At 46.2% G+C, this 25682-nt stretch overlaps 1 protein-coding gene across 1 annotated transcript; it reads right to left on the minus strand.

The window, feature by feature from the left end:
• Positions 1 to 368: 368 nt before the first annotated feature.
• WDTC1 (WD and tetratricopeptide repeats 1) lies at positions 369 to 25682 on the minus strand. Its single transcript, XM_072885174.1, has 16 exons — positions 25450 to 25682; positions 17890 to 18037; positions 15594 to 15677; positions 14623 to 14669; positions 13313 to 13424; positions 12674 to 12861; positions 11829 to 12011; positions 11423 to 11517; positions 10237 to 10352; positions 9019 to 9094; positions 7156 to 7252; positions 5766 to 5939; positions 2290 to 2525; positions 1754 to 1922; positions 1139 to 1331; positions 369 to 985 (listed from the first exon to the last, which is right to left on the minus strand). The coding sequence occupies exons 2-16, from the start codon at positions 17995 to 17997 to the stop codon at positions 788 to 790; spliced, it is 2076 nt and encodes a 691-aa protein (XP_072741275.1). The 5' UTR covers positions 17998 to 18037; positions 25450 to 25682; the 3' UTR covers positions 369 to 787.

The raw sequence follows: 25682 nt of genomic DNA on the forward strand, positions 1-25682 counted from the left end.
TCAGTAGCTTTAGCTACGTGAGTCGCAGGCCTCTGTTCAAACCTGCTCCCATTGCTGTTACCTTTCTCCACGGGTTCATAGACCACAGAAGAATGTATCAGAGCTGGGCAAGCACATCCTGCCCTGTTGAGCTGCACATACTCAGTGCCTTCACTGATTCATCAACTAAGACGGATGCCCAGGGACAAGACAGGCAATATCCAGTCCTTAATACAACACAGCTACATCTGGTGACAACGTGTTAGAGATGGAAGCCAGAAGAAGGATGTTATGGGACAAAACAGGTCTTTCATGGCCAACAACCCTAAACCAGGGGCCTCTAGACAGGCTGGTAGCACAAAAGCAGAGTCAAGCTTTCAAGACCAAGATCACTGCAGTAAATTCATTCCATACCCCCTGCCCTAGGTTTGTATTTTATTCAGGAATTTAACATCCCCTCTGCAAACGCATGAATGCAGGCAACATCCCCCTGTACCAGATCACACAGCAGCTCTGGAAAAAAAATCACCAGCTTACACTGCTTACAGACAACTCAAAGACCCCTGTTGGGACTAAATTCCACTAAAGGCAAACCCCGGACTGCACTGCCATGCTGCTCAGTAGCGTGACGGGAGAAGGAGGAGGTGGTGGCGATGGTTTAAAGAGACGGCCGCTCCTGCCCCTGCCAGCTTGTCCTACTCTGTGCATAGTGCGAAACAGTGCAGTCATTCATCAGAGAAAGTTCAGGACCAAGGAAACTAGGTTCCCTTTCAGCCAAACAATTAGAGGAAGGAGAGGCAGTTCTGTTTTAGCTGGGCCGGCACTGGACTTGCCCCTCTGAGCTGTCTTCATCATCTGAGCCTCCAGCCCCACCACTGGTCAGTCCTGTAATCCGGTACCCCATGTTCAGCAACATCACCTCCAGCGGGTCTGCATTCATTCGTCTCTGGTTAGCTTGGGAAGCACCTTCCATGTCTACTACGACGCGGCCATTAAGGGTTTCACTCTGCAAGACAAGAAGGGAGAGAACTCAGCAAGGCAGCGCTAGGACCAAAGAGGGGCTGTTTCTGCTGCTGCGACTATCAAGAGATCCCAGTAGGAAAGACCAGTATGTGTTACATCTCCTGACAACAAGACAGTCTTTTACTGCAGCTCTTACCTCTGGCCTAGGGTTCCACAGTCGTACAACTGGGTCAATGCCGCTGGTAGCCAGGAAGCAGTAACTGGGATGAGGCTGGAGACAATTCACAATCGACTCGTCTCCCTGCAGCACTCTAACAAGGTTGGTGGTTTCTTTCTCCCAGATGAAGAAGGAGCCGTCATCTGACCCACTGACTATGTACTGTGCATTGCTAGGGTGAGAGGAGCAGAGACTGGAGATCACAGCTCAGAGCCAAAGCTAGTCTCTAGCAGACATGAGAATCTCAGTTGGCTTCTATAATCAGCAGGCTGCCACCCCTCACGCTTATGGATCCAGATAAAGCTTTCTGTGTTGGCTCCCTCCATCCCCAGGATTCATGTTTTCAATCCCAAATGGCTTTTCTGAAACGCTAGCCCAACCGGGTCCTCTGTGGATCTGCTACTGAACCAGCTATTCATGCAGCCACACAAGGAGGAGGTTTTCTGTCATCTTTTTCAACCCTGCAAACCAGTGTCAGCGTCATTTTATGAACAGTCACACGGGGCTACGCATGAGGCTTTATCCGATGGAAGAGAGCATTCTGCTGCTGCTCACGCTCCTGTCCTGCATCCCTATTACGCTCTGCCAACATACCTGCCAAAGAAATTGGCCTCTTTGATGTCTGTAGTAGTGTTACAGTGGCCACAATATCGGAATTTGTAGTCGTAGCTGCGCTCCCTCAGCACCATCTCATCCTCTGAGATGGAATCCTTGCGGCCTGTGGCTCGCAGCCGGATGGGGCCACCCCCTTTCTTGTCTTCAGCTGGAAAGACAACAGATTTCCCTCGTCACAATTTGGGGAGAAACATGTTCTAAGCAAACAGCACTCTAGGAGACCCCAACAGCTTTAGAGAAGAGTTCCAGCAGGGCACAGGGCTTAGAGCACAAGCTTCCTTCCAGATTATCTCCTGGCTACATCAGACCCCTTTTATCATACTCTCGCTCGAGAGCAAACCAGGACCAGGCGCAAGGAAAGAACAGGCTCAGGCCAGTTTTTGTGCACAGTAACAATCAATCTCTCTCAGAAGTTGGAACTTTACTTCACAGGGGCAGTTTAAGGAGAAAATTCCTTGTCCAATCATTAGATTTTAGTGTGACCTTGAAGAACCACACTGAAGACTGGCACTCACCATTATCACTCTTGGAGAAGAGGGCTGCATTGATGTCTCTGTCCAGTGCATCGCAGGCACTGCTATGTGCTTGTTCTGGGAACTTCCCTTTAAAGTCATCCAGACACTCCAGGGCTTCTGCCACATACTTGAGTTCAAAGAGACAGCGGGCAAGACGGAAATGGGCCTTCAGGTGGCATGGATTCAAGGATATGGCCTTCAAGCAGTCTCTTAAAGCATCATAATGGTCCCCATCCCTGAAGAAAAGGGAGGGGTGGATCAGATAGCCCAAACAGAAACAGCATACATTTTCCAGTGCCATCTCCCAGCCCTCGTTTCACTCCAAACCTTGTTGTTTCCAGCTCTCCCTATGCAAGCAGACACCCCACAAGCTCACGTACTAATAGTGTTTGCTGTTTCCCAGGGGCACCATCTGACCAAGCCCAGCTTCTTGAATGCACCTCCACACGTATAGAGGCAGCCCTGTAATGTGACCACACAGGGAAGCCCAGCAAGTCTTGACCTGCCATTTTAAATCCGACAGAGCAGAGCTCACTGATAGAACACATTTAGGGAAGTCCTTTGAAGATGGAGGATGCACAAGCCCTCTGGCCAAGCAGACACAAGGCCTCTCCTGCAAGGCGAGCAGGGCCTCGTCAGAGCACGGCAGCTCACGCGTGCCCCTTTGTGGACGCACAGCGTGGCAGCATGTTTCCCTGCCCACAGTCAGAGCCACTTGTAGCCCTCAAGAAGGAGCTACAGAACCACCACACTTCATAGCCCTGATGGACACGTCTAAAGCAGCAGTCTTTTCCCACCTTTATAGCAAAAACCTGAAAGTTTTAGAAATAAGCGTTATAGCAGACTGGTATCATAATGGATATTTATATCCACTTTACAGTTACTGGAGACTACACTTGATTTCCCTAAGCTCCATGGCTGCGGGAACACGAATGCCTCTGCTTGTGCTTTGGAAACAGGAGAGACTGGATGAGCCTTGCATGCTGGTATTCAGTTCAGACTGACAGAGGCTGAGAAATCAGCCAGGGCTGACACACCTGGTGTACCAGTATCGAGCCTAAACTGCTCAGAGGCACCACAGTCTGTCTTAAGAGAGTGCCAAGTCTCCATATGATGGCTAATAATAATAATCATCATCATGTTTCACACCTGCAACCTACGTGCACTGCACCTATCAAAGTCTGAAACAGTCCCAAGGAGAAGGGGGTGAATTGCCCTCTACCTCCCACAGGGCAACAATTTTAGATCATGTGGACCCTTTGTCAGGGAAGAGGTGTTCCTGTGTCTCTACTCATTAAAGGGAGCTCCAAATCTTTGGGTTACACGCTATGCAGCACTTATTCAGTGCCACAAGCATGTTCTGCAAGCCATTCATCCTATTGCTCCCTCCCGTCTAGGTGGATATTGGCCACATAGTACCGCTTGCTAGCACAGAAGGTGGAGTGCCTTGTCCATGAGATCTGCAGCAGAGCAGAAGAAACACGGCTCTCGAGGGCTGTCTTTGCAGCACTGTGTCTGTGTTAATCCAGGAGGCTGGATGCACAGCATCAGGCCACTTTTATTCAAAGAAAGGGAATGCAAGTTACCTGTTATAGTGACAGACGGGTGACTCGCATTTTCAGAGCCGATTGGGCTATTAGCTGCTTTGCCACCCTCAAAAATCCTTCAACCTCAACTACCAGTATCAGACAGCCCAACAGACTGGTGCAAAAATGTACACGCTGAGATGGAAAGCAGGCACTGACTTCTCCCATTGTTACAGGTTTGACTCAGCTTGTGCAAAAAAGCTCTAACTAGAAATCAGCTAAGTACTGTCAACATAGACTGCTAAAAGCAATCTGGAGAGTGATGCAGTTGGCTCTTATGAGCAAATTTTAAAAGGACAGCCTTAGAAGTGCTTCAGAGTATGAGTAGCATCTTAAGGGAGATAAGCAAGGGGAGGTTAGGAAATGACAGACCTTCCTTTTTTCTAGAGCTCTCTGTTATTCAGAGAACGAGGCCAAAGCAAGACCTGCAGTATTCTGCGCGGTGGCCTATAGCTGTTCCTGCTCTGAACGTGAAGGACACCTCCGAGACACATTGGTGGTTCAGTGTGGGTCACTGTCCCACTGCTTCACCCTCCTTCTCAGTGACATCCCAGCCACCTTCTGCCATACACCAGTAGCTGTTCCCAGCAGAAAAGTGCCCTGTCTTTTCTGCACCTGAGAAGATATCAGCTCAGTACTATTTAAATTCTAATCATTGCATGCCACAGAAACCCACTGTGCATATATTTTCACATCTTCCTGCTACTGAAAACTGTAGCAAAGCACTAGCTGACACACAGGAAGGTTCAGATCTGCCAACATCCTTCGGGAAAAACGATTCCTATAAGAAAAAATGTCATTTATGAGATCAGCAGTCAGCTTCTGCCTTCCATTCCTTAATCCCAACCTATTGTTCTTCTCCCTCTGAACACTGAGGTCTTTTTGAGGCAGCTCCCAAATCTCTCCTATTGCAAAACAGCCAGTAGGCCAGTTACCAACAGTCACAACAACTGCTGGCTGCTCTTTATCTTGGCAAGAAGATGGGAGAATTCATACTGGGGATTTCAGCAGGGAGAGGAGAAGGGTATCCTCACAAAGCAAATGTAGATGAAGGACCACAGCTATTTTAAATATGTTAATGGCAAGTCATGCTACTCAGCCTTACTCTGCTCAAGGGGACAGATACTAAAATAACTCAGCTGTATCTTGCAGATGCAGCTCTGGCTATTGGTCAGAGAAGACATTACCTACTGCAGAGGCTAACAGCATATTTTGCAACCATCAAGAGAGAACCTCCCTCAGACTGAGGCACCAGTTGCCACCTCCCCAGATCCCTCAGAGAGGTTTGTTTCCCGTCAAGGGGAGTGTGGGTTAGCTGGGGCAGCACGGGAGCCACCAAGGCACGTCTGACTATCTGCAGTACTAGTTACTTGGATAAAGCAGCAACCAAAGCAATTCCAGGCAGTCCTACAACAATCTTGTATCATGAGATAGGAAGTTATAAAGCATAGTAACCATTACCTCATCTGTTGACAGCAGATTTAGAGCCATACTCTAATGCAGATCAGAACTATCCAAAGAAACACAAACACCCTTGGAGACGCTCATAATGCTGTTACTCAGAAGTGGATTTTGGTTTCTTTTTGAACGGGAAAGGAACAGAACATTACTCAGCATGCCAGTAGACAAAATGATGAGCTACTACCAGCTGTGCTTGCCCGTGCAGTATCTGTGGCTGTAATTTCTCCAACACATGCTGCTGTGCAATCCCCTTGTTCTGTGCCAGAGGTGACCCACTTACGGCTTGATCCAGTAACCCCAACCCTGCTCCGCACATAGGGAAGCCAGGTGCTTGCTTCGCAGTGGACAACAAGGCATCCGTGGTACTCGGAAGTCAGACGCCAGCACTGCCTGTGACACTAAACTCTCTGATATTCTCTGCTTCCTTACCACTTGCGCTTCATGTAGGCAGCAGCTCTGTTTCCATACAGCATGGCATTGTTGGGGGCTTTCTGGACTGCTTTGCTGTATAGCTGGATGGCTTGAGTCCACAGCTGGCAAGCAAAGGCCTCGTTGGCTTGCTGCTTGATTCTCTCCAGATACGGAGGTAACTCCACTTGGGGACTGAAGGGAAAGAAGAAAGGAGCACAGGTAAGTCTCACAGGCTAACGCTCTCTTAACTCCAGTTAAATGTCGGCAGTGTTTTGTTCTAGCTTAGCAAATCCCAGCAAGCATTATACCATAATACCAAAAGCATAATACCAAAAGTTTCAGAAAAAGGCAGAAGAGGCAATGTACCTGAATAACCTGACTTTAGGAGGAAGATTTCTTTTTGACCATAATTTGACTGTTTATACAGACTTTATATACAGACATCCACTCAAAATTGAACAGTGGGTATTTTCAGCATCTAATCCCTCAGACTTCACCAATACATCATCGCTTTGACTGCATAAACAACATTTCCAATCCTCTTTTAGCAATGTGCAACAGAATGCAAATTCAGAAGGAAACCAAGCAGCTGAGTTCACTGGGCTGCACAAGGCCCATGCTCAGCAACTCAAAATTCCAGCCGCATCTCTGCTGCCGTGGTGGAGGGGCCATCTAGAGGAAACAAGCTGAAAACATTCAACAAAGTGACTTTGGTGGAACCTAGACTACCCATATATGGTATTAAGCAACTGTGTCTTGACTTTTAACCATGTCTCATCAGCTGGAGGAAAAACAGTCAGCAAGATGTGCTTCAAGTCTGCTTCTGCTTCACCCCAACTGCATTTTGTTCTTAAGGAAAGCAAGCAGCAGGAACAATGGAAGAGGGCTCTCCATCCGTTGCTAGCTCACAGGCAGACCGCAGGAGTAATTACTCTAGTGTTATTGTCGTACAGCAATTTTGGTCACTTCAGTTCAGTTTGCAGCAGGCAGGTGCCCAAAAAAAATGACGAAGGGAAGCAAGGCTCTTTCGACCTGGCAGCCTCTCCCATTTACCAAGACACAGTTCCTGCAGGCCAGGAAGTAACAACCACCAGGACAACTAAGAACACCTTGCTTCCAGGCCTGAAAAGTAATTTCTTAGTTTTGTCTGCAGTAATTCATCATAAGAGGGGAAAAATCCTCATGGACAACATTTCTCCCAGGACGCTCTTGCCTGATCTGACTCTTGTTCATAGCGCACTCGTCAGAAGCAAATAGAGCTCCTAGGACAGAGGCCACTTGACAATCAAGTCAACACACCAAGTGGATTTGCACTTCACACCTCGTTCAGCAGCACCTAACCCTGGCAAGAGGAAGAGGACATGAACAAAGCCGTAGGGCTTTCATGGAGGTAGATCTGTCCCCTTACCTCACATGTGCTCTTCCTTCAGACAAGCGGAAGCCATTGCTGTGGAGATGGATGCCATTCGACACTCCATTGGTAGAGGTTTTTCCATTCTGCACTTCTGAAGGTTAGAAAAAAAATATATATGTATATACAGCCATGCTAAGTATCAACGTAGATTACACAAACTATATCTGAAGCTTCAGGGTTTTATTTTACAGTAGACCCACACCAATGCCACAGCCCCATTCAGAGCAGAAATAAAACTTCCATGATTCCACACGCCCCCCTCCTCCAGCCACCCGGATTTGATCTGCCCTCTCACATTTACTACAAAATCTCTGCAGTATCCTTCGCAATACGACTCTAGAACAGAAAACTAGACACGCATAGAACTAAGTATACACACAGAAAGAGAGGGCAGCTTGAATTGAACTGCCTTCAGACTGAGTCTAGGCCACAATCAGAGTACCCGACTGATCACCAGAATCCTGACATTTAAAACTGCAGAAGCATTTAGTAACATTAGTAACTTTGTAGTTTAGATTCATTCAGATAAAGAATCATAGAGCTAAGTTGTTGAACATTTAATAGAACAAGGAGGATGAGGGGAACCACTGGAGGAATCCAGTAAAGGAATTCCAAAGGCTTTTTTCCTTTCTTTCTTTTCTTACCCGACTGCTCAAGGAGCAGTTACAAGCTGAAGTAATTCTCTGAAGGTCATGCAGCCACATCATCTGCCACTTCTAGAGAAAATATTCAGCTTCAGGCTTTACAAACTGCACGTATGTTGCAGCTAGAAGTGCTCCTGCGGCCATTTCACAGCTTGGGAAACTGGGGACACTGTCCAACCAGTCTACCAAACTGCTCAGAGATTTCAGTGTGCAGAGACACGTGTGCACATGAAGTTCAGCCTTTGTACTGATAATGCCTTTTCACAGCCTTTGCCTGAACTTTCTGTGCCCAACAGGGTGGAGCGTTTGCTGCAGCCGCACCACTGTGAGCCCGTTCAAACGCTGTCCTGCCATTTAAAGTATGACCTCACCAGATACCACAGTAGAGATCACCCACACGCATTCAAGACAGAAGAGAAAGGCAGGCAGGGCATGTATTTGCTACCAGGATGGGAGTGTCAGATTAAAGCCTAAGGTGAGCTGAGTACACAGATCAAACTCTGCCAGAGCGCTCTGAGAACAGGGAAGGGGCTGAGCAGGGAACACTCCCTCAGAAGAGTCAGCTTCTGCCCGGGGAACAACGCTGTAGCCATTCACTGCGTACTGCCTGCAATATCTGTGTACGAACAGGCCCTGTAAGAAACAGGGCCAGAAATACAAAGGCTTTTGGATTTACTTACTCGTCAAATAAATGACTTTTTGATTCAATTATCTCACCACCAGGAGGGATATTAGTGCCAGGCCAGATTCTTAGACTAGGGGAGAGATTGTTCTGTCTCTTCCTGATGGGTGTATAAGGAGATAACAGATGTATTCTACGTTTTATTAATAAGTTTTAAAAAATAAAAACAATATACCATTTCCACACCTGTCCACAAAGTTTTCCCCCTTAGTTGAAGGCAGGATACGAGGACCTCAACCACTCCACAAAGTCTATTTTATCCTTTATGTACAGCTTTAGGCATTCTCCTTCACTCACACAGGCATACATCTCTCCACAGCTCACTTCTCCCCTCAAGACACATGTTTTGTCACTGTAGAAGGGTTTTAGAACTTGGGGTATGAACTGTACTGCAGAAACAGCCCAGCAACAGCCATGCCCTACTTCATTTTCCTAGTTCCTGCCCAGACTGGGCTGCACCCTGAAAAAGAGTTGTGCAGTACGTGATTTCACTCTGCCTTCCACTCACTCTCATGACGGCATCATACTTACCCCCTGAAGTATGGCACTTCTTTGGGAGGAGAAAAGTGTATGGTCGCTGTTTGTATGTTAGATCAAACAAATAGACCTAAGGAATGAAGAAAGAGAATGAGACAAAAAAAAAAAGTCAGTGAAACATAGATGCTTAAGTCCCAGAAATAAAACAGGGCTAGAAAGGTATACGGTGCCACATTTGTGTTTTGCTATTTCCAATTTTCTAACTGGGAATCTTGTTTATTGACAGGTAGACACAGGATGACAGCAGTACCAGTGGCATGTTCCATTCCAGCACTGGGCTCAGAAAGAATAATACTGAGAAATAGGAGCCTTGTCTTACTCAAGAGGTAAGAAAGCCCTCTCCACATCTACAGAACTTAAAAGACGACCTGACCACAAACAAACCTGCTCAAAAAGCTTCAACTCCAATAAGATATTTTAACTACTTGATTAACACAGTGATCATGAAGAAATCAAACATTTATTGACAGAAAAGAGGTGGTACACTAAACCAAGGTAAAAGTCTCTCTAAAATGAAACCAGGATTTCCTGAGAAACTTTGAAAGCAGCCCTGTGAAGCCCTAATTTAAAACTGTACTGGTATAGGAATGGGCAGCCCAGATCAGACCTACAATTCATCTAACTCAGAACCTCCTCTTAGAGGAGTGAGTGCACGTGTGAGAAAGAGATCTGTAGAGGACAACCACAGAGTAACCTGCCCACAAGCAAAGTTCCTGCTTAATCCACGCTGATTAATGCTGTCAGGAGGATTTTCTTATTTCACTGATAGGCTTTACAAAAGATCCATTAATATCACCCAGCGCTTAAAATTAAAGCGATCAATATTCCAGGTGAAGGCCTTTGCTTCTGTAAGTTCCTTATTCACTAGATTCTATTACAGAAGCAGTCTGATGTTTCAAGAATGAGTTATGAAATCTTTTCTAGGTCAGCAAAGGTCAGTTCCAGAACTCTGATTTTTTCCCTCTTCCAGAGAGTGAAGTGTGAATTGGAAGACCAGAACAGAACATGGTTCAAGTTTGATCAGTGGTAGCATAACAAACAAATCCCTCATACCAAGCATTTAGTCTGAATGAATCACAAAGCAGTTTAAAAATCAATCATATTACCCACAGAGAAGTTGCTATACCCGTTTTCAAGAATGCACAACAACGTATGGTGACCCAAACGCAACTGAACATGAAGCTTTCTGCCAGACTTTAGCCGTCTTCTTACCTGCTCCCCTCCCATGTTGACTAAGAGCTCAGTGCCATCAGGACTGAAGGTGACGTATGTGGCCACCAGAACTCTCAGCCGGTTGTTGTAGTCCGGAAGCTTCACTGGAAGGTGCCCTGTGGAGAGGAGAGGTCCATACATATTAGCGTAACTAGTAACCGTTGCCTTTGTCCTACCCCAGCTGCTCCCTTTTACAAGAGGCTGTTAGGAGAGCAATGTCACGAAGCGCACGCACCTAAGTGATTTTCCATTTCCTTCTGCTGTTTATTGAATCCTTCCATCAGCCACCAAAACGCGCAGATGTGCATAGCTGCCTTTTCACAAATATCAATTCTGCAAGGCCATCTCCGTATGAGGAGAAGACTGGATTATAACTAGCTTGCTAACAATGAAGCCTGCAGAACCCAGCAAATCTCAGTTTTAGGGATTCACTATGGATTTGGTGTCTGTGACTTGTGGCCATCTGCAAACAAATACCTCCATCTTCAACCCTCTAATCAGGTTTCCTTAGTAAAGCTCTTAGCACAACCAAACCAAGGCTCCTAAATATTCAGCTCACACACAGGTTCTTTTGCTTCAGACAGCAGATGCGTTGCATGACCAATTCAGGGGACCTAATAAATCCTCTAGTGGGACTCATCAGAAGCAAGACTGTCAAAATTGGTCTGCTGAACATGCTGGTCCAAGATACTTTAAAAACACCAAACATTTGGGGGAAAAAAAGATAGTAAATAATGAGCACTGGAAAAGAATGTTATCTAGATTGCCCCGATACGGCATCGCTGATTCTTCATCTGCAGGATGAAGACAAGCCGCTTCTCTTCTGTGCCAAAAAGATTCTGAACAGCAGCCTTACTGGGACCAGTTCCAGGAGAAAGCCTATAGCGCCCAGGTTATCCAATCCTTGACTTTCCAATGAAGTGACAAACAGACATTTATGCTAGACAAGAAGAAGCAAGGCCAGCTCACCAACACACACCACTGCCAAAAATCAGGGAAAGTGAGCAGGTAACATAAACAAGAATTCACAACATGGAAGTGAAATAAACTGCAATTCCATGCAACATCCCTGTATATTAGAGAAGAGCTCTTCCAAGCAGTGGTTTCTTGTGTGATGGGTAGAACTCTGCTTCGTCAGGCATTAACTTAATGTCCCATCAGTCACCCCCAGCACAGGTCCCAATACCTGCCACGTAGTACTGTGCCGCACCGTCCGGGAGGGGTTTCTGTCGGTCACAGAATGTGTGTACTCCAGCTGAAGGACTCTGCTTCATGCTTTTTCTAGCCAGAAAGAAGAGCAGTCTTATAATCACAGCATTCGACTGCTTGAAGCCTGATCTACGCTGACACTTCTTGTTCACACACACGAGGGCACGGCCTCATGCCTATACAGCTACGAAGTCACAAGCCTGCCTCACAGCACCCCAATGTACTCACACAGATCGAAAAGACTGTGGGTGATAGAAAAGACTGAGTAAAACTGCACAGTGGGACAGGCGAGTGCCAGATCATTGCAACTCCCCCTTCGCACCAGAGCCCTGAACAGATTTCTGTACCACGCATGTCTGCCCAGAAAGGCCAGTTGCCGTTACCTGTGGTTGTGTATCATGCGTATATCGTAGAGTCGCACAAAGGGTCCACTTGCCCCTACTGCTAAATAGTTGTTATCTTGAGGGTTGACCGTCAGGCATTTGGCCTCCACCAGCTGCCCGCAGTACTCCGTCAGGTCTATCAGGACTTCTGAACGTTTGCTGTTCTCTCGCAGATCGTACTGTCTGCAAAGGGAAGAGAGAGTCAGGCAACCCGTGTCACTAGATAACAGAAGCAGCAATAAGAGAGGGTAGCTTCCCATGGTGACCAAACTGAAGACGACTCAAAGCAGCACATTTATACTGCTCAGTAGTGACCTACACTTAATTATCTGGCTTGTGCATGAAGAGATGACACTAACGACATTAACAGTCGTTTGTGCCATAGGTTACTGGAAGCATCTCAGTTCAATATACACTAGGCCTCAATATCAGGATAACCATTAAAACCAGCTCCATAACGTGCACAGATTTATTCAAATTCCAAATTAAACTCCAAGTCATGACCTCACAAACAGTAGCTTGTATGAAAAGTGGAACAGAGTCATTTAAGAGTCTCAATGACTCTGGAGGGAAATGTCGCTCAGCGTTGTATCTCCCTTCCATTTGACACGGCTGTTCCTTTCTTGGCCTCCCTTTTCAGTGGAGGAGAACAGGAGCTGAGGAGAGTATTTATCAGAGGAGGCTACCTCTAATGAATCTAAGATGAATCCTTCCAGTTTCAGGAAAGAAGAGATTAGCTTAAGCTCTTTAGTATAGAGACAGTCTCTCTTCAGATCTGCGCATAGTACATACTGCAATGGATCTTAATCCAATTAATTTTGGGCAGAACAACTAGAGTTCTGTACCTGATTAGCCCGTCTTCTGCTGCACTCCAGAAGGTGTTAGGCCACATGGGAGCCGTCGCAATCCGCTTAACTCTGTTGGTGTGATCTCCAAACATGTGGATGGTCTCCTTGACAGTCAAGTCATGGACATGCACCTTGGAATCTGCAGCTCCTGTGATGAGGATCCGATCCCCTGAATGCGGCAAAAACTGTGGGAGACAGATTTGACATTGAAGCTTGAGAAGTGCTGAGGCTGTTCACATAGACATCGCCGAGCTGTCCTGGCAGGTGACAGAGCAGCCTGCTTTAGGAACACTGGATGACCCATGTTATTACCTACATTACACGTGTGCCAGTGTGCACACTCAAGAGCCACCAGCTACAGTAGCACACAAAATAGTCTCTTCGCCACACATCCCAATTTGCTACAACCATTTCCTTTGAATTTAAAGAGAGAATGAGATAAGCCTGGGAGCTGCATAAACTAAGAAGTGCAGGTATTAGATTTAATGCAATTTTTTCCTAACGTTAGAAATATTACACTATTGGGGGGGTGGGGTGGTGGAATTGCTTGCAGAAAAATGTTTCCCAGCAAGGATCTATTCTCTTGCTGCTTAGATTGCTGATTTTGTTAGCCGTTCATTCCTTCTAACCATATACCTTGACAGAAAAGATGTTTGCAGTATGTCCTGTGTGCATAGAAAGGAGTTTCTTGTGGTGCAGAGGATCCCAGACAATGGTATGCTGGTCATCAGAGCCAGAGGCCAACAAGCTAAAAGAAACAGAAGAGAAGTATGCATCATGTATTCTTCTGTTCTAAGCTGTGACCAATTTCTTAGAGTGGTTTGACCACAGACAGCCATTAAGTTAATTCAGCTCTAAGAAGCCCACTTCCTCTCTCTTTTCTCAGCTATGTGTTCTTGTTACTCCCCATGCGCCAATCCATTCAGCCAGTTCAGGGAGCTAAATCAGCCAAATATCAACTCCACAGAAAATAAAGCGAGTGTTTTTCGTTGGTTTAGCTCATTGAACCAGCTCACCACAGATTCAGACGCACAGGGGAAAACAATAGGAGCATTTGCTCAACAACAAAATGCAGGGCCTCCATTTTCCTCATTAGCCTGCCTGCATTAACTGCTCCACATCATCCCCAAACCCAAGCCAAGGCATTCATTCCTGAACTTCGGATGTGCCCAAGCAGTCCCAAGCCAGGGCTCATTTAGTGATTCACAGACTGCTTTTAAAGTGCAGGGTGTGGCAGCAGTATTGCAAGGCGCTGTTTGCCTTGTACATCTATCTTCATTTGAAGCAAAAGAATTGGACATCTGCAACCATCAGCTGTTTTAAACTTACTTCCTTGAGCCACATCTCTTTCAAATACCTGAAATTTTCACTGGTAAATAATTTTGAAGAGTATCAGACAGCAGACTTTGGATCTTGTAAAAGGCATGTCAAGAAATATACACTCTTCCTTCCATCCAGTCATTTCTCATGCAGATTATTCCACTTGGTTAATGGAAATGCTCTTATGTTTAGTTTCCCTCTAAAATTGCAGAGAGGGGTAAATGCTCCACCTCCCTCCCTTATATATTTGTCCCCCAGCAGAAGCTTTTAACAGCATGGTGAAGGGGGTGGGGAAATGTCACTACCAGCTGGGCAAATCCTAAAGATCCATTATAATCCATAATACCACTTAAGAGAAGAGAAGCAGCCTTCAATCTCCACTTCTTAGCCTGACCATTTCCCTTCTGAACTCGCTAAAGGGGCATTTCTAAGAATATCCAGATATATTTAACAAAATAAAGCTTCTTTTGAAGCATGAGCTCTACTACAGTTCAAAACTTTGAGCCTGAGCTCCACTTTACTAGGAATGGGAAGCAGCTGCTTATGATAAGATGACCTACATCCTACTCTTGGGAGAACCTGGGGTTATCAGTTTGCTGATCCCCTGAATCAAGGCACATACTTACTCTCCTTTTTCATTCCATTCTAGACAGTTGACACACCCAGAGTGACCCTGAGCAAAAAAAAAGGGAAGATGGTATTACACAAACTGCAGACTTCTCAAACAGAGCTGTTCTAAGACAAGGACACAGCGAGCTCCCCACACATAACAACTTGTTCCAATACAAGTTTTTTTATTCCAACCCTGCAAAAAACCACCCACGTGGCAGATAAGCACCTCAAGAAAAGACAGACGTGCTATAGCAGTTGGGGTAGAAAAGGCAAAATGAAACAAATAAAAAAAAAAAGTAGTGTTGAATAAAATGGCAGTTTAGTCTCAGAGGCTACAGATGAAATCCTGCTGTACACGTGGAAAGGTGACTTTGCTTCTAAAGCTCTTGGCTAGGCTGACAAATTACATGTACAGGTTCTCCAGGAACACAGGGAAAATGCACTTTTGGTAAGTCTTTTAGAAGCACCTTGCTGCTGGGTGACTATATCATACATCTTCACCCAAATTAACTAACAACTGTACCAGGAAAGACTAAGAGAGCATTGAGTAGCGTTTGATATGGGAGATGTGATTGAAAAGGGGGACAAAAGAATCTTTTCTTCCCCCAAACCAAGACAATCTTAAGATCTTTTTAAGCTGTGTCAGACTGCAATACAACCACCTATTTTTTAGGCAACACATTACACTCTTCAGCATTAGAGCTGAGTATCTTGAACAGTTGACGGTCGCCTTCTTCAGGCACCACTGTTAGGATGAGCCGATACACACCCGTTAAAGGCTCTCTTGTAGGTGCATTAGGTAATGCAGAAAGCTCACCCAAGATCTCACTGAGCTATTCGTGGCTCTAATGCAGTTTAGGGAACTAAGTAATCAGTATCCATCCCATACAAGAGAGAGAATGCCATACACTCCCGCGGGCTGTCCCTTCTGCAGTAAGTTGTACAACAAGTAGCTCAGTTTGCTCTTTGAACACTGCCCACTTACCTGCAATTCCGCTTCTAGGCCCAGGCGTCGAATGAATGGGTCGATGACATGATAGTGTCGTTCGAAGCCCAGCGCACCCCTCTCCTGCATGAAGCAAACAAGCGCCACACTGACTACAGCAAACAAAACACTCCTTTTTCCCTTTAAGGGAAGATTCAAGAACTTTCGAAATCAAGCAGGGACCTTGCCAGGTATTGGGGTGTCCATAGCATCAGGTACCTGTCCTGTAGTAGGGAGACATCATTTACATCATCTCCAGGTAGGCAGTTTGTAATCCTTGCCCCTGAATTGGTTTAAAACGATGTTTACCTAACTGCCAGGCTCCAGCTGGGTAGCCAAGACAAGGTTTGAGAGGCCCACACTAAGACAGAATAAGTTGCCTACTTTGGGCCAGAAACAGAAGATACAGAAGAGCTTGGGAATGCCTGCCATTATCCCTTGGCAAGGATTTCAGAAGCAACTTGCTCCCAAGGACTGCAGTACTAGACTACAGCTGCTCCAAAGTCTGCCATGACACAGAATCGGTCGGATTCAATGATCTTACAGGTCTTTTCCAACCTAAATGATTCTATGATTCTATGAATCTGTCCCGAAGGACCACCGCCAAGGGGCAAAGTGTTGGGGAATGTAACTGGACAGCATCCTTTAGAGATGGCTTATTTCATCAGAAATGGAGTAGGAGCATGTAGCTGCAGTACCACAGCACAGCCTGTTCTACAGGGAAGAGAACAGCTGCCACAGAACTGCGTCAGTACAAATGAAGGTGAAGAAAAGCAGGACAGTTGTTTCCCCTGTGATCTCACAGGGTTCACAGATGCATTAGCAGATGGCTTCAATGAAAGAAGGCCAACTGCAGAGGCAGGCATGAAGAAAAGGGAATGCAAGTCATATTTTGGGTGGAACATCTAATGTCCGAGGAGATTCCTTCATAGGACCTGATCCAGCCTCGGTCCCGTCCCATGCCATGCTATAGTCAGGCGAAGACAACTTAAGCCTTCGTTATCACCATTTATAAATGGGAACACTAATGTCAAAAATTATACTTATGGTACTAGGAACACGTTAGTAGTCACAGAGCAGACACAAAGAACTAGTGTACCACGTTACAGCTCTGCAGACCAATGTTAAGTAATGAACTCCACACAACAAAAGCTATTTGAAAACAAAATGGAGACAAATATAAGGGGATTGGAGGAAAAACAAAACAAGACAGGCTTTTTGTAGTAACTTTTCATTACAAACTTCAAACCCCTTGACATATTTTACAGATAGCATTCCCAAAACACTCCTAGGCCCAGTGCAAGGTGCTGCAGTTATAATTGCCTTGCTATTGCAACCTCAGTGGCTTTGTGAGGTCTGTGCAGTAGGATATTGCTTCTCCTACAAGGAACTGTCAGACTTAGCAACCTTCCCAAGGTCACACATGAAAGTCTAACAGAGCAGACAGTGTGAAAAAGTGCCAGGCTAATGCTCTAACCACAGAACCATCCCTTCCTTGTTAGAGGAGGAAAATAAATCTTTGCACATGCATTAAATTACAAGCTTCTAATACAAAGTTTGGTACCAAACTGCAAAGTGAAGTGAGCATTCAAGCTCCCAGTTCCTTATTCTGGCCACTAACAGACCACTTTTGTGAATGCTGATTACCAGCAAAGCTGCAAATGATTTAAGGCCTCTGAGTCCAAGTAATAATTGCCTATTGTGTCTGCTGTAGCTAGTCCTTTCACGTTAAGAGATATTTCACAAATGCAGCCATCAGATGTCTGATCTGACCACCACAGAGGTTTTCCCTACACAAAGGGAGCAACACACCACTCTTTAAAGAAAAAGAGACAGAGAGACTGAGATAGAGATCATTAGCTTTACTACAGTCAGAAAATACCTTTGATGGCAAGATCACACGAAGAGAACACATAAAGAAGCAGAGAGAAAACTCATGAGGGAAGCTAGCTAAGGGTTCTTTCTGGTGCCCAACCACAAGTAGCCAGATTTCTCTCTTCAATGTTGTACTCAAAAGGAACAGACCTGCTGATGTCAAACTAGCATGGTGCGCTCCTGCTAGGGAGAACTGTATTCCTGTTATGCCATACTTCATCCCAGCTCTTCATTAAGGACAGCAATAGGTCCTATGTGTTTGTTCTCTTAAGCTTCTTATACAGCTTATCAATACGTAAGTAGCAGGGACCTTTTCAGATCTCCTTCAAGGCAACAACATGAGTATTTCCCAATCCAGTGTGAACACTGATTCTCTATCTGCTCTCCACCCAACACAAGCGAACACTTGGCTAACACATACCTTGATCTGTCTGTGGATGATGTCTCTGGTAATGTTTGCTTTTGCCATCTTCTTGCAATGGGGCAGACGAAAAGAAGCTATCGGAAGAGCTGCTGTGCATCCAAGCATGCCAACAGAGCAAAGATCCACACTAAGGGCATTTAATTACCTGCAGGACAGAACAGGGAGGGAACAAAGGCAGGCATACAAACATATTAGGCCATTCATATACAATGTCAAGTACTTTATTGTCAAAAAATAGTGGTGGCTAAGAACTGAAAAGTTTTGTATAAAGGCTCCTTGAAGAAACTCAAGGCTGGCAAGGAACAACGTAAGACTGAAGAACACCTGACTTAAGAGGCCATCCTCAGTTTTCAGAGAAATTGAAAACGAGCAGAACTCCTGGACTAAATCAGCCTAGAAAAGCCATGTTTCTATGCCAGCAAAGACCCTGCAAGTCCAGGGTAGCATCCTGTTTCACAGCTTGCCTCCCACCGTTACATGTCCACTCATGTCCAATTTCACTTTTCCCAAACTCTACAACCAGCAAGACTTACTATATTGTGAATAAACAAAGCATCGATATTTTTGGCCACCTCTTCTCTCTCATTTACTACATTTGATTATCAGCCAAAAAAAAACCAAAACCAAAAGAGCATAAGCGTGCCTTAGAAATCACAACAGCCAACTATCAGGTGACACTATCATCTGAACACGCAATTACATCAGCAACAGAAAAGGCGCGATCACTTAAAGTTGTATTTCCAGGAGAAATTAGTTTTCCACACTCTTAATGGAGTTCCATATTTAATGCACTAACCTAAATAATTTAAACCCCATAAAATTAGCTACACCTGCTAGAAAACATTCAAATTGCAGAGTGATTGTCACAATCCTGCTCCAGACAGGCTGCCTAGCAAAGGGCCAGTCAGTCTCTGAGAAATGATGTAATTCACCTCATTTACATACCACATTCTGTCCCATTCTGATATTTCTACAGTTCTCTTTAAAAAAATTAAAATAAAAATTTAAACACCCATTTTGTCCTATGTAACCCAATAGTTTTAAATTCTCCTTAAAAGCATTCACCAGCAGAACAAGCCAAAATTTACAAATTAGTCCTCTTTTGAATGAGGAAATGCTGATTCATTGAAACAAGAACATTTCACAGAAACGCAGCAACAAATAACTCCGCTGAGGTCAGGCAGAAGTTTTGACAAACCCTGCCTGATTCTCTACCGGTTCATCTGTCGGGTTGCTGCAAAGCGAGGTCTTCCACCATTAGCAACGTCAGGGCCGTGCAGCCGTACTGCACAGCAAAACCACGAGGCTCCTGCACCCCAGGATCCCCAAAGCCCTGGGCTTCAGCTTCAATTTGCTTTCAAAAAAACTGTTTGCATGCATACGCAGGTATTTCCCCATGGGTAGGAAGTACCAAGAATTCATGTTTCCTCACAGAAAGCAGAGTTCATCCAAAGTGGAAGTTCAGATCGCTTTCCTAACACAGCTGGCTCCTCTATGCAGCTCCATGGTGAGCACGGAAACATCATTAGACCTTGCTATTAGATAGCAAGAAAAGCCATACAAACACACTGAAAATCGGATTTTCTTGCAGTGTGCTCCTAAGCAGGATTTTTAGGGTAGCCACGGGACCTCTCCAATACAACACGCACAGAAAAAGCACACCTGTTTGTAGGTCTGAAGTTGAACATCCCTACTGCAGACGGCAAAAGACAAGCAGCCCTCACGGTTGTATTCCAGGCCTGTTTTGTACTTATGGTGAGAACAAAATTGATAAAATTCCCACAGCCAGAGCGCAGGCCTTGAATGCAAGGCAAGTCAGGACAACGGGGGGACTTTGCACGGCAAGCCTGCTCCCAGCCCGTGCCCAGCGAGGGCTAACGAGGCCGTGCTTTCACCAGGACCGATTCAAAGCCCAGATGAAAACACAGCAGCCCAAACTCACTACAGCCCAAGCCTAGTTTCTGCAGCAGATGTGTCCAGTAAGCCAACGTCCTCTGCCACACGTCTCAAGTTCACCATGGCAGAAGCCGCCTCAACTCGCACCCCCAGACGTTGGAGCAATCAGCTGAGATTTTTTGGACCCCGTCATCTGTTTTTGTGCATAAACTGGGGCTCCCCTAGAATCCACTGGCCAGCCTGCAACTGAGCTAGCATGCATGCATGCATGCGTCTGTCATGTATGTATTTAATCCACATCCCTTTTACTCCAGAAGTAGCACCAGGAAAGCTAGCTAGCACGCCCAGGAAGACACATCATGTTTTGAGCATCCTTAACCTCACTCACTTTCATGTTAAGTAATAGTTGCTTCACTCCCAGGCTTAATAGCAACAGGCAGCACTGTGACTGCATTTGATCATCAATATTTCACACTAATTCTTGTAGTAGGATGATTAAGCTATCAGATTTTGATACCTATCCTCTGGCTTTCCACATGAGCTTAGCATAGGTGGTGTTTTGCCTGTTTATGGAGATGGTGTCTACAAGGGGACAACAACCACCGCCCTTAGGAACAGCTCACAAGCATGGGAAGGAGAAGAAGCAGGCACCTGCAGGAAAGCGTCTCGGCACAAGGGCAGGTGGATCATGCTGACTCTGCAGCTCAGAGGTAAACACGGGAAACCAGGACAGACCCATCACTACTTGTGCCCAAGGCCAGCTCTATTTAGCCCAGTGCCAGCTGGGCTAAATAAGCTACATGGCTGGAGACATCCACGAGGATGTGGTTTCCAGATACACTTTTCTGCTAAGTTCTGCAAGCGAGAGGACTGCTAACTCAAAAAGCAGCTTCAAGTTTGGATAGACTGAACGTGCAGGGATGCATGGTTATATGTGATCTCTGTCCTCCAGTTCCTCCAGACACCCCTTACAGCTAACAAGACTCCACCTGCCCTTCTCCTAGGCTGGACCCTCACAGACTGGCCTCCTTAAACAAACCCTCCAGGATACGCAAGTGTTTTCTCCATCCATAGCTGCAACAGGGCAGAGAGACCCTCCATCGTTCTGCGACGCCTCAGCAGCTCACCCCTCAGGCAAGGGACTCTGGTACTCACGGTACAAAACCCAAGATCTCCTTACCTCTAAAATTATACCCCGAGGCTGCCCTCCTCCTCCTCCTCCTCCGTGTAGCCCTATTAAACACGCCAGCCACCCGACCTCACACAGCCCTGTTCTGCAGGAACCTGTGACCAGTGACTGATGACAGTTAACCAACTTTTTCCAGAGAAGTGAATGATCCGTTAACCCAAAGTACATCGTCAAGAGACATGAGGGACAATATCCCAGCAGATCTCAGTGCCACAGTCTTGCCTGAAGCTTTCCACTCTTCTTAGTGCTTCCCTACAACATTCCCAGACTCTGTCCGCAGTCCCCCCTCTCCAAGCGGCATCCGGCTAACTCTTCCTCTTCCCTGCCAGGCAGGGACCGCTTGTCTTCCTCTTTAAGAGCAGTCTAGTTTTCTTTTGATCTTAGGACCCCAAATAAGCCTAACACCATGCCAGAGCCAAGCAAGCAGTCACCTCCCAACTGACAAATGCCCCACTGGTCTCTTAAGACCCCTGGAAGTGTTTTTGTCAGATTTCCTACCTCTAGTCATGGCTAATTTCTAAACAGCTCCTTTTTATTCCACTCCTATCTAGCAAGAAATGGCACCAAATGACCTGAAGGACACACACAGAGAAATGCATGTTCATGGAAAGATACAGATCTCCCATACTCTACAGACATAAATAACCCGTAGCAAAAAGCCAATTTACTGCTAAATAAGTTGCTGCAAAACCACTAATACAGTATAAATCCACTCTTTGACTGTATGAACAAGATGCTCAGAGGGAACGAACATCCAAACCCCCCCAAACCTACCACTGCTTAAGAGAGACTCAAATTCCCTTGCTCTTCAAAGTCTCCTCTGCCACAGCATTTTATACCTTCTGGAACTCTGAACCACACACTGGCCGGGGGAGCGCAGCAATACACAGGAGCTTGCTATTTCTGCGAGTGTTTTTAGGATTACAGATGTGTTGTGGAGCTTCCCAACTCTCTGGATAGATCATTGTCAGCTGCGGTAACTCAGAGGTGTTCTCAACAGATTGTCGCTCAGCAGGTCTCAACAAGAGATCAACACATCTTAACTTTATTTCTTAAAAGATACAGGTCAAGAAAATAATCCATGAAAATCATGAAATCATCCCTTTGGTTGACAAAGCAGAATAAGCCAGAGTTTAAAACAAAACACCCAATGCAAAACTGACTTTAAACATACTAATACCAGCATCCAAGGCTATGCCAGCAAATTGTTCAGTGTCTAGTATGCCTGAGATGCTGATGTATGCTTTTTAGCTTTTGACCATTAAAAAAAAGGACAGGCTTGGGGAAAAAAAAAAAAACAAACCAGAAACAAAACAGTCAAACGGGAATGCACGAGTCTAAGATGTCTCTCTTGCCTAGACAGGGCTTGGCTTGGCAACTGAATGTTGCAAAATGCTTAAAGGTCTCCCAGAATATGTGTATATGCTCGGCCAAGAAGACTCTAAGAGCCTTTCTTACTTTCACAATGCTATTTTTTGTTGCTCAACAGGTATTCCACAGCTGCAAAGGCTTTGGCAACCTTAAATTATCGTGGAATCACAGACGAAGAGTTAAGAAGTCCCAAATTCTCATTCCAGGTCAGACTTTGTCCATTAGCCACAACTAGTCACAATCCCAGACTCACATTCACCATGAATAGGATAGTTGCCTAGTTCTCAAGTTAATATGTGTAGAGCTCCTACTATGAAAGAAGCATTAAGTGCTCTTAACGCTAAAGACTATATTGACCGCACCATTGCGCATGTAGATCAACAGCCTCCAATTACATTAGAAACTGACCCTGGCATAAAGCATAAAATCCCTAAGCTTTGTAGGTCTCCTGGAAAAAAAAAAAAAAAAAAATCAATAATCAGAGAATAATAAACTGCACCTCTGATTTCTTAGAGATGTAAAGGCTTCGAATCATGAAGCCCCTTCAAAGAGTCTGTCCATTTGTTACTGCTAAAGGCACGTAAATTGGTACAGGATGTTCCTCTTTCAGCAAAACTTCTGGTTTTTTGTTTCAGCAAAACCACTGTACAAATTCTGTTCACTTTTAGATATATTGTTTCCTAAACCATTGATGTAGTTCTCTGGCTTTTAACTAAACATGCACAACCAACTCATGATTAAATGAGAGGATTAAGTCCCAGTGACAAGGAACAATTTAGGATAAATCTGCACTATTGCTACCAGTGATGACCCCACAAGTAGCTTCATTTTGGCTACACGTAAGAGATCATCATGACCTTTTTTTGGTCATTTATTAGATGACACTGGAACACAGTTCTCCATCAACCTTCAAGAGCATCTCTGTGCTAAATTCCAAGCAAAGACAACCTTCCCTTGTCCCTCACTGTTCCAAACCTGCCTGGAATACCCCAGACAGGACTAAAAACCTGGGATCCAGTTAAAGCTGTCACCTCATCCACAGTAACAGCCTCTTCTCAAACTACAACCTGACACATAAAGAGGACCACCCCACCTGCAGTTAGCTGTAGTTCGCTCGTTGGACTCTTCTGCGCCTGCAAAGCAAAGCTCCAGAGGCAGAAAAAGCACTTTCGCAACACTTGGCCTTTAAATCTGCAGTCAAAAATTAACAAGCCACAGATTTCTGCAGGCTGTAGGCTCAAAATCTACTAGGCTGTATTTACACTGACAGTAACTTAAGAGCCTCTTAAGCTCCTGGAAAAGCATGCTTTCAAAGGGTGCTTCAGGGTACGGGGAGGAAGAAGAGTAACAAAATTCTCTGGCTTTCCCCAACTAGCTCTTCTAATTTTCCTGAAACACTTGCTCTAAGTCGGGAAACAAAGCCTCGACATTGATAATGCAAACAATTTAGCAGCTTGAATATCGAACGGTCCCAATGCAGCTAGGATTTGGGAGGTTGTTCCTTTGCTTGAATGTATTTTCCCTCACAGAACTACCTATGCACATCCCCCTACCTCACCTACACACACAGCAATGCATTGACACAGAGAAGTGCCCTGCAGATGTGGGCTTCAAAGTTCAAACCTGGGGACCACTGCCCTTCGGAAAAGCTCCATTGACACTAAGAGACCCCACAAAGCAGCAGGACTCATTCTCGAATTAGCAATCTTAAATGAGCAATACAATTCCTAACTGTTTGGATGCGCCCAAGTTTCTCAGTCTCCAAACTCAAGGTCATTGAAAAAAGCAGCACACTGCAAGCCTCGCGGATACGCGACTCATCCCAAAGAAAGATTCCTATGACCCTTCCCTTAAGCTTCTATAAATTACTTCACCCATCCAAACACCACCTGGGACCCAACTCAGCAGGCTTCTTTAGCTTCACAACTTATTTTCCCTATCCTCTTTACCTTGACTTTCCAAGAGGTCACCGATTAAATTAAAATATAGACATATAAATAGGTAGATTTTTTTAACAAACCTAGAGAAACAAGAGGAAATGACCTGGTTAGCAGCAGACACCTCGTAAAAAGAAGGTTTTGCTACAGCTGAAGGAATTGCCAGGAGCGGCAGTTGCTCCCCAGGACAGATGGCTCAAAACACGGAGCCACCCAATAACAGAGGAAGGAGTTGCTTACAACAGGGGTGGACAGGAGAAGAGGTAGGATCTGAGACCTGACAGACCCAGCACAAGAGGACGGTAGCGTCAGGGAAACTTTGATATGCCCAGAGACACTGGCCCACTCGGTGGTTGTAGCTCAGGTAGCAGCGCTCTAAGCTGGCATCCTACCTCCACCCTTCATCCTCCAGCTGACACGGCCATCCACAGGAAGAAAGGGAAGATGCAAGACAACACCTCAGCCCAGCACAAGTAACAGCCTGATGCCAAGACCCACATGGCCCAGTAGCTCCAGGAAGGAGTTTAGGCAGCAGACACTGGCAGAGGAGGAAAGGCCGATCTCCTCTCCAAGGAAAGGGGCTGCAGGACACCCACCAGAGCAGAGGAAAGTTTCACGTGAAGGCTTTAGCAAGGGAAAAGTGAGCAGGGGAGGGAGCAGGGCAGAGTCAGCCCTTAGGAAAGGGGAGAAGAAAATGAGGACAGGGCAGCGCCAGCTGTGGGAGGGGGAAAGAGAAGTCAAAAAGCAGGGGCTGAACCTGGCAGGGGCGTAGGTACCAGCCAGAGGACGCAGGTATGGAGAGGGCTGGGGGGAAAGAGGTGCTTGGTTAGGGGGGAGGGCAGGCAGAAGGGATGGGGAAAATGGGGGATGAGGGGCTGGGGCTGGATAAAGGAGGGCTTCTTAAGAGGGATGGGGTCAGGCTCCTGGCAAAGAGGTGGGGGGGAATGCCTGGCAGGGACACGGGGGGTCACCTGACAGGGCCTGGGGTGGGGGGAACTGACAGGAAAGAGGGGGATAGCAGGGGGTGTGTGTGGGAACTGTCAGGAAAGAGAGGTAAGGGGCGGGGAGGGTTAGCTGCCAGAGAAGGGGGTGCACGGGGGTTAGCTGCCAGGGAGGAGGGGCTGTGGGGGCAGGCGGGGCCCGGCCGGCCCGCGGGACCGTTACCTGTCAGGCCTCCCGGGTGCGAGCGCAGCGGGTACTGGAAGTTGCGAGGCTCCATCCATGCGGGGGGGAGAGCGGGACCGAGCGGAGGGGGAAGCCCAGAAGGGCCCCGCAGGCGCCGGGCGCCGTCCCCGGGGCGCGGGGAGGGCCCTCAGGCGCGGCCCGGCCTAGGCCCCGGCCGTGCCCCCCCGCCCCCTCCCCTGTTTACCCCCTCCAGCTGTCCGGGGCTCAGCAGC

Source organism: Ciconia boyciana, chromosome 21 (genome assembly GCF_034638445.1).
Source record: "Ciconia boyciana chromosome 21, ASM3463844v1, whole genome shotgun sequence".
NCBI classification, from domain to species: domain Eukaryota; kingdom Metazoa; phylum Chordata; class Aves; order Ciconiiformes; family Ciconiidae; genus Ciconia; species Ciconia boyciana.